Source organism: Ailuropoda melanoleuca, chromosome 10 (genome assembly GCF_002007445.2).
Source record: "Ailuropoda melanoleuca isolate Jingjing chromosome 10, ASM200744v2, whole genome shotgun sequence".
NCBI lineage: Eukaryota > Metazoa > Chordata > Mammalia > Carnivora > Ursidae > Ailuropoda > Ailuropoda melanoleuca.
The window spans coordinates 101,218,186-101,227,518 of NC_048227.1; the positions used below are offsets into that span (position 1 = coordinate 101,218,186).

The window sequence follows — 9,333 nt, forward strand, 5'->3', positions numbered from 1 at the left end:
TGATAGATAGATAGATAGATAGATAGATAGATAGATAGATNTAAGAAATAAAGACCTTGCTATTTCTAAAGGACATAAAATGTATAGAAAAGGAAAAGTAATTATACCAGATAGATAGATAGATATAGATATGTAGGTGCATACATGTGATATTTTATCAAGCATTTCTAGCTCTTTGTGGTGAAAGGGGTCACAAAATAGATTAGTACCCCCACAATTTTAGAGTGGGAAAACTTGCATTGTCCTCTAGGGGCTATTGTGGTTCAAAGGGGAAGAAAAGGCTAAGGCTGCAGAAGTTAGGAAGTCTTCCCAGAGGGTTTTTTAAGCATTCTGTGTATCTTCGAGGTTGATTAACGTTTTCCCCAATGATAAGCTCTCTGTAGCCAATCATAAAATATTTGAAATGTGGCAGATGCTGGTCTCAGTCTCTATCTCATTTTAGGAAACAAATCAGCATGTGTGCTTTCTGAAGCTCCTCTTTTTAGCATGCCTTTCTGCACTGTATTTTGGGTAGAGCTAGTTCTGAGCTCCATTCTTTGTTAAAGAGATTGGAGATTGTTAAATACAAACGCTCATGTTAACGAATTAAAGCTAAAACTGAACTGTGCAGGGTGCAGGATGAACACAAATTATGGGGATATTTGCAAGACTTGACAAGAGAGCTTGGCTAGCAAATAAAAATTTGTTCCAGGGGCGCCCTGCGTGGCACAGCGGTTAAGCGTCTGCCTTCGGCTCAGGGCGTGATCCCGGCATTACGGGATCGAGCCCCACATCAGGCTCTTCCGCTAGGAGCCTGCTTCTTCCTCTCCCACTCCCCCTGCTTGTGTTCCCTCTCTCACTGGCTGTCTCTGTCTCTGTTGAATAAATAAATAAAATCTTAAAAAAAATTTTGTTCCAAAATGTAAGGAGGAGGAGGAAATAAAACATGAGGATAGGAGTGCCTGTCTGGCTCAGTCAAGACTGTTTAAAAATAAAAATGTTTAAAAAATGGGGATAAAAAAGAGCAAGGAAGAGTGGGTGAAATTAGAGTAGAGCATGGGAATTCTGAGAATATGTAAAGGTGAGTGACCATTATACTCACCTGGGGAGTTTTAAAAAATACAGATTCCTGGGACCTGTATTCTACAATTTATATTCAATAGTTAAATGAGGCCCCCTAAATGTATGTTTGTAAAATGTTTCCCCAATGCATAGAAGATCAGGGGTGCATGGAAACCTGTCCTGCATTCAGGTGGAAAGACACTGACCTCACGAGGAACAGCTGTTTCTTCACCTGTTATTGTAGAAATTTACCAGAGATGACACCATCACCGTCTTTAGATAGATAGACCCATGGAAGACATTTTGATTTGTGAGTTTTAATTTTATACTCAAGCGTTGAGCTTGTAGAGGATGAGAAACTCCGTGCCTCTTCCCCCTCCTCCTCCCTCCCCCGTGGTTATAGAACGTATGGGAAGAGTCATCTCATTTGGTCACATTCCTTTATCGTTAAAACATATTTCTTATGACATAACCATAACGGACTTGGTTTTAAATGTTTTTGCATTAGGCCAAGTAGAACCCAGGTGGGGGCGGGGTGGGAGGGGAAGCAGTCTAAAAAAAAAAAAAAAAGGCTGTCCATGGTGCTGATCGTGGAGCTGGCTCCAGTTTTTGACCTGTTCAGTCCGCCTCCAAGCCCCATTTTCCTTTTTTTCTGTCATCTCCAGTTGCTTCCTNCCCCCCCCCCCCGCGCTTCTCCCTGGGCGGCGGCCGATGGGCGCGGCACCCTCCCCTCCTTAGGCCCCCACTGCTTGGGGGTGGACCCCATCCGCACCCCGGCAGGCCCGGCTCCCCGCGTCTCACGGCGGCGCCCTGAGCGCGCCCCGCCCCACCTTCCTCCGCGCCCCTTCCCCACTTCCCCCGCCACCTGCTCCTCCTCCTTCTCGGTCCCGCCCCGTGCGCTGGCAGCCCCCGATCCCTGAAGCTGGGAAGAGAGAGGGGCGAAGCAAGCAATACAAAGGGCGGAGCGGCGGGAGGAGGGGACGCCGGGCTGGGTGCCGGGAGGGCGGGATCGGCGCGGGCATGGACGCCGAGTACCCTGCCTTCGAGCCTCCGCTCTGCAGCGAGCTCAAGCACCTGTGCAAGCGGCTCCAGGAGGCGTACCGGGAGCTGAAGGAGGACCTCACGCCTTTCAAAGATGACCGCTACTACAGGTAGGGGCGGGCAGGCGCCGGTGGGCCGGGCTGCGGGGAGGGGGCGCAGACCCCGGGCTTCGGGTCGCCCCCGCCGCCCTACTCCCAGACCCGGGTACGCTCCGGGCCTGGCGGGGTTCCGCCCCTGGGCCACCCCTTCTCCCCGGCGACTGTCGAGCCCGAGGAGGGGCGGAGAGGGGACAGGTCTGGGTGTTCTGGCTGTGGCTGGCTGGAGGCTGGGGGGAAGAGCTGTTTTCCATTCCCTAGAAACCTGAGCCCTCAAATCCGGAAAAGGGGACCCACGGGCATTCGTTCCTGCTTTGCTCCTCCCTCTCTTCCTCCCTGTCATCCCCTCCTACCCCCCACCCGCGTGCTTCCCGCCCCCACGGTCTTGCTTAGGCCTTGCTGAGTACTGGTTTGGGAGAGGATCACTCCCCCTCCCGCGTCAGGCAGGGAGGCCCTGGCCTCTCTTTTGAGGTACTCGGGCCCCTGGGCTTTGGTGAAAATCTCTGAGGCTGGGGTGCTCCTGAGCGTTGGAGGCAGGTGGCCTCTGGGCTGAGCCGCACCTGGGTGAAGATGCTGTGGGAGGTCATGGTTCCGCAGGCAGCCCAACGAGTTGTTGGTTTGGGCTTGTCTGTGTTCATCTCTGTTACCCTCTCCGTGCAGCCAAGGTGAGAGCTGTGGGGGTTGCAGACTCTTGCAGCAGGGCACCCGCCCCTTCCTGTGCTTCACTGTTCTGATGACAAACCGGCTTGCTCATAGCTGGGCTTAGCAAGTGTGTCGTGGTACCGTGAAAGGACCCAATCTGGAGCCTGGGGCTGAGGTTGATCTTGTTTCTCACTAACTCTATGACCCTGAGAAAGTTATCTGCTAACTCTGCTTTGCAAGCTTCCTCATCTGTGAATTGGGGAGCTTGAACCAGAAGGTGTGTGGAAGGTGAAAATTCTCGTGATGATGTACTACTCACCGTGTGCTTAAGGATGGGCAGTTGATTGCACAGCTATCTCTGAAGTGGTGATACTCGTTTTTATGCAGCGTACCCTAATAGTCACAGATGTGCTCAGAAAAACATATATCACACTTATCTTCAGATCTTTTCAAAAATCCAGTGGCTTCCCAGAAGCTGACCAATATNGTGATACTCGTTTTTATGCAGCGTACCCTAATAGTCACAGATGTGCTCAGAAAAACATATATCACACTTATCATCAGATCTTTTCAAAAGTCCAGTGGCTTCCCAGAAGCTGACCAATATATTGGTCACAAAATTGGTCACAAAAAAATGGAAAAGCCCATTTAAAAAATTTGTAATCCCAAGATCCTATCGTGGGGCTCTGGATGGGCCCCACGATCTGCCTCCTGCAGCCCCCCAGGACACCAGACAGTATGGTAAAAACAAACAAAACACAGATAATTTTAAATCTTATGTTTAATATATATTCCTTTCCCATTAATTTCTCCCCACTTTTTTTTTTCTCTGTGTTTTATTGTCTGGGAATATTTCTTTGGCAAAGGAGGTAGTGAATAGCTAAATGGTCTTAATTCAGGCAGCAGAGAAGAGAACAAAGCCACACCACTGGTTAATTCACAACTGGATCATCCTTTATTCATTCACCCATTTATTCAACCAATAGTCATTGCAGACCTCCTATGTTCCAGCTGCCATTCTAGGGGCTGGAGATGCAGGGTCATGGCGCTTATAGGCAAGAAACAAGTGATTACATGTCCCAATGAGCCCTTGGAAGGTAATAAACCAGGTGCCTGGATAAAGAGTGATGGGGTGCTAGCTACTTCAGAGAAACTGCTGAGAGAAGGCTCTCGGGGAAGGTGACATTTGAATAAGAAGGAAGAATGACTAGCTCACTAGCCAGTGAGCTGGGGAGGAAAGTTCCAGAAGAGGAAGTACAAAGCACAAAGTTCCCGAGGCATAAAAACATGGTACAGTAGTCCTTCCTTTGCTGCAGGGGTTATGTTCTAAGGACCCCAGTGGATGCCTGAAGCCACAGATAATACTGCATCCTAGATATCTATGGTTTTTCCTATACATGTCTGTGATAAAGTTTAATTTATAAATTAGGCACCGTAAGAGATTAACAACAACTAATAATGAAATAGAACAAGCATAATAATATAATCAAGGTTGTGTGAATGTGGTCTCTCTCAAAATATCTTACTGTACACCTTTTTTTTTTAAAGATTTATTTATTTGAGAGAGTACATGTGCATGCACGCATGAGCAAGTGGGGGGAGGGGCAGAGGGAGAGAATCTTCAAGCAGACTCCCCACTGAGCGTGGAGCCGGACACACGTCGGGCTCGCTCTCATCACCCTAGAGATCATGACCTGAGCCAAAACTAAGAGTCAGACACCTAACTGACGGAGCCACCCATGCGACCCTGTACTCACCCTTCTTCTTGTGGTAATGTGAGACGATGAAATGCCTACGTGGTGAGATGAAGTGAGAGGAATGACGTAGGCCTCGTGATGTAGCATTAGGCTACTCTTGACCTGCTGACCATATATCAGAAGGAGGATTATCTGCTTCTGGCCTGCAGGTAACTGGCCCATGGAAGGGCCAAACCACGGGTAAAGGGGGGACTACTGCATGTTCAAGGAATAGAAGGAAGACCAGCACAGTCAGAGAAATAGGCAGGGCCAGGTCATAGAGAGCCTTGGATGCTAGACCAAGAAGTATGAATTTCATTAGAATTCCAGCGTGAAGGCATTGAAGGGGTTTAAGTGGCAGGGGAGTGACATGAGCAGTTTGGCTGCCTGGCCTGCAGCAAGCCTCTGGATCTATGTTCCAGGAGCAACTCCACTAGTTGATCCAGATCTCGAAGACCATGGATTTACCATGGTCGGAAGGGTAAAGTGATGAATTCTGTCTGCCCCGCTGCCACGAGGACAAGTCGGCTGCAGAATGCTTTACAATATTGTGTGTTGGCAGAGCAGTTAGGCTGAATCACAGAGACTGCTTTATAGTGAGGAGATGTTTTAGGTCATTGAACTGCCTTTCATTGCTTCATTGAATTTTTATATCAGTGGGTTGTCCCTTTACAAAACTAAGCGAAATATTCTTGGGTTTCCAAGTGGGGAAGCTGATTGTTACAGCTCCTGCACCTGCCTAGCTGGAAGATGCTCTCGCTACTATAATTTGGCTCCTGCTTTTCTCAGTCTTTGTGTCCTCATTAGTGATTTATGACTAAAAGGCACCAGACCTTTTTCTCCTGGAGGATGAGGGCCTTGCCCCATGTAGCTGATAGTTTCCTCGGAACAGGATGCAGCAAGGAGACAGCTGCTAATGCCCGTTTGCAAAAGGTGGTTGGTCCCTCCGTTAGCTGGCATGGCTATTGGCATATTGGCTACGTAATTTGGCATCATTGACAAATGGCAGCTCTGCGATCAAAAGACTTGCAGTCGTGTGCACAAATTGAGAGATGACAGTGGTACTGCTTGCTGGGAAGGGGGTGCCGCTGGCACGATGTAGGTGTCAGAGCAGTAGGCTGGGTCTGAAATCCTGGGTCTACGTCTCAACTCTACCCTTTGCTAACTCCCTGGGCTTGGGGTCACCATTGTATTTCACTGGTGATCAGTTTCCACATCAGAAAAGGGAAGCAAGGATGTGGTAAGCTCAAGTGTTTTTGAAAACAACACAGAAGATGCTTTCTAATCCAGACAACAGAAAAAGCAAACCAGCTGGGTAACAGATTGTTTGTTGATCCAGCAGCTTCATGACGTCATCAAGTCCTGTCGTTTTAACTTGGTAGCAATTGGCCTCAGTTGGCCACTAGTAATCATTTCGGTTATTGCTTCTCATTCACATTCATGGGGAGAACAGGCTGGCTTCCTCTAAATGAGAAGGGATAACTTGAAGCCTGCAGCAAAACTTCTTGAATCTCATCTGTACCCCCACCAAAATGGTAACAGTGAAGAAGAAAGACATGTGTTGACAAGGACATGAAACTTTCATATACTGCAGATGGGAGAGAAAATCGGTCCAGTCCCATCTGGGACTGTGGAAGGCCATTTGGCTGTATCTCCTGAAGTTGAATGTATACATTCCCTTCAGTCCAGCAATGCTTCTTAGGTAGTTACCCTACAGAAATGCATATATGTGTCCTTGACAACAAGGACTAAAATGTTCATAGCAGCACAATCTGCTATACTCCTAAACCGGAAGCCAGCCAAATACTCATCAACTGTAGAGTGGATAAATTTGGCTTATTTCATCATGGAATATTATATAGCACCTGACAACTCCACACAATAAAAATGAGTCTCTCACACACATCACATGAGCAAAAAAAGCCAGACATGGAGTATACGCTCTTTGATTCTACTCACATAAAAAGAAGTATAAAACAGGCCTAAAGACCCTCTGCTGTTGGAAGTCAGGGTTGTGGTTACCCCTGAGGGAACGGTGAGTGGAAGGGGGCAGAACAGGGCTTTCTGGTTATCGGTGGTATTTTGCTTCTTGATCTGGGTGCTGGTTACACAGGCATATGCAGTTTGTGAACATCTATCAGGCTATACACATGATGCGCGCACTTTTCTGTATGTGTCTAATGCTTCAGTAGAAAACTTAAAAGAAAACCAACTCCTGTGTCTCATTGATGACATCAGGGCCCTTGCTCTTTCTTGAGCTCCAGGGATGGAAACAGACTGAGGCAAATCAGAGCACCCCAGGAGTTGAGGGTGGAGCCAATTTCCCCTAAGGCCTATGTCCTCAAGGTAGGAGGGGTGGAGAGCAGAGCTCTCTCCCAGTTGGAGTTCTGTTAGGAAGAAGTTGTGGGGAATGGATGCCAAGCAGGCAGTCAGCGATGTCCATGAAATAAATAGGAGCTAAAAAAAAGTGAAGGACAATAGATACGGTCCTTTAGAGCCCAGCTCTCAGAGAATTTGTGGTTGGCCGTTTTGCCAACCCATACTTTGTTTCTCATGTTATTGCTTTACCCCTGTGAAATATACGAAGAACAAAGATGGGCTTGAGTTTTCTTGGCCAGTGAAGGGATGCCAGTGGTGTCCTCACCCAAGAGGCTTTTGAAAGTAATATTTCGTCACCTTGGTGAATTCGTCAGGGCCAGGGGCTAACCCTCAGTCTTGCTGGCCTATTTTAGCCAGCACATCAAGCCTGTTCTCAGGGAAGGCTTCTCATTAACTAAGCTCTGGACCAATGTACAGACTCAGAATGCCAATTTATGTAATTGGCTGATGCAGACCCACGAGGACACAGATAATGGTGGGCATGGCATCACAGCCAGGGGAATTAGCTAGATCGGGGATTCTCGATGCTAGCTGCACATCAGAATCACTTGGGGGAGCTTTTAAAAAGACATATGCCTAGGCCCTACCCTCGAGAGCTCTGATTTAATTGGCTTGGGCTGGATCTCAGCCAGGATGGAGAACCCAAGAGCGGTGAGTGGAATGTTCAAAAGCATGAAGCTGACAGAGCCTGGTGCATCCATCTCCATGGGACGGGCTTGCCATCAGGACGGGAATACCAGAAATCTTCGGTTAAGGCTCCTCTCCTACACAAAGCTCAGTGGCCACTGTCAACAATCACCTTGGCTTTCTCCCACTTTTAGGCTGGCCAACCTCCCTTTTTAGGTTAAAGCATCGGTTCAGGTTACAGGCAGATATAAAGGTCTGAGAACCATTTTTTTCCATTTAAGGAAAACTTGTCTGTATGTACTGGTTTTAATGTTAATGACCCATCTGACCTGACACATCAGTACTGATTTTAATGTTAATGATTCAGCGGGCTCACATTTCTCCTGGTTTTCAAGTTATTGGAGACAATGCATTGTAATTAGAGTACTGACCTCTCTCCCCTCCTTCTCTCTCTCTGTCTTTTGTCTTTGTTGGTGGGAGTAAAGGGTAAGTATCTCTGATGAGACAGTAATTTCAGAACTGCTTCTTTATCTTCATCACTTTTAAGGTAGAAAATAATTTCATTAAACTTGAGAACTTAGAGTTATGTACACACTTGGGAACTTAGAGTTACGTACAAATCTGGCTCAGTGAGAAAGACTGGTTTTCTGTTTGGGACAAGATACAGGCCCCAGAGGGGCCCTGGACCAAGGACCTGAGCAAACACATGTATGAGGGGCCAGTGGTGGGCACCAGGACCGGTCAGCTACCCACGCCTTCATGCAGTCCTCCCAGGGCAGCGCCCCTCCCGCATGACTCTTGACTGCTTTCCTCTCCCTTGCTCTGGGATCTTGTTCCATCAATTATCCTCTCTAGTCCTCATGGTTGCAAACACACTGTCTTCTTCAACAGATGTTGGTCTGCCTTCTTCCTTTACCATATAGACATATAAATGAGTTAAGGATGGTCCCTGAATGTTGGCTCCCATGTTGTTTGTTTCTTCACTTATTTCAAAGCAGGTGCCTAACTCACTCCCATGGGTGCCTAACTCAAATTCTTACATACCCAGTTGCTCTACATATAGCCCCTTATGCATATTTTTAGCCATTTGGAGTCTGCCTGCTCTGTATATCTGTGAAACAGGGCTCGACATCTGCTAGCCATAGATACGGCAAACCCTGTGGCTATAAAAGACCCCAAACTGTTGCTGCCCTTGGGAGTTTTCTGACCCAGAGTCTCCCCCCTCCTGCTGCTGAGTGACATCACCTGTACCCATAAGTCCCCTCTTTGATTCTCTTCTGCCCCGAGGGTCCCCTAGCCCTCTTCTTTGTGGTGAGGTCATGCCTTACCCATCTCTATGTCGTGAGCTCCTGATACAAAGTACATCACACAACAGGTGCTCAACTAACATCTGCTACATTAAAAACATGAATGAACAAGAGAGAACAGAAGAATTTCACTAAATTACAGGAAGGCATATTTTGCCCAGGTTTTAATAGGCAGAAGCTATGAACTAATAAAGAGTTCCAGGTGAGCTCCCGGTAAAATTGGGAATTGCTTGCTGGGCTGTGATTGCTGTAGAGCAAACGTCAGGAAAATGACTAATAATATATAGTGGGAAATTGTTAAAGATATTACAAATGAAAAATATTCAGTTAATGCAAAAGAACACAGTATAGGAAGACTAGGGGAACCAAAAGGACATGAGACATATAGAAGATAAAAAGTAAAAGGGCAGACATAACTCCAGCTCTATCAGTAATAATACTAAGCGTGAAGAAACAAAACAATCC

General features: G+C 47.2%; 1 protein-coding gene across 1 annotated transcript in view; it reads left to right on the forward strand.

Moving 5' to 3' along the window:
* The first annotated feature begins 2,061 nt into the window (after positions 1-2,061).
* The window catches only part of TMEM181 (transmembrane protein 181), a 69,932-nt gene continuing 62,660 nt past the window's right edge, over positions 2,062-9,333 (forward strand). The window contains exons 1-2 of the mRNA XM_034670793.1: positions 2,062-2,192; positions 2,838-2,842. Of these exons, the coding sequence (XP_034526684.1) occupies positions 2,062-2,192; positions 2,838-2,842 (136 nt within the window). The remainder of the gene's footprint in view (positions 2,193-2,837; positions 2,843-9,333) is intronic.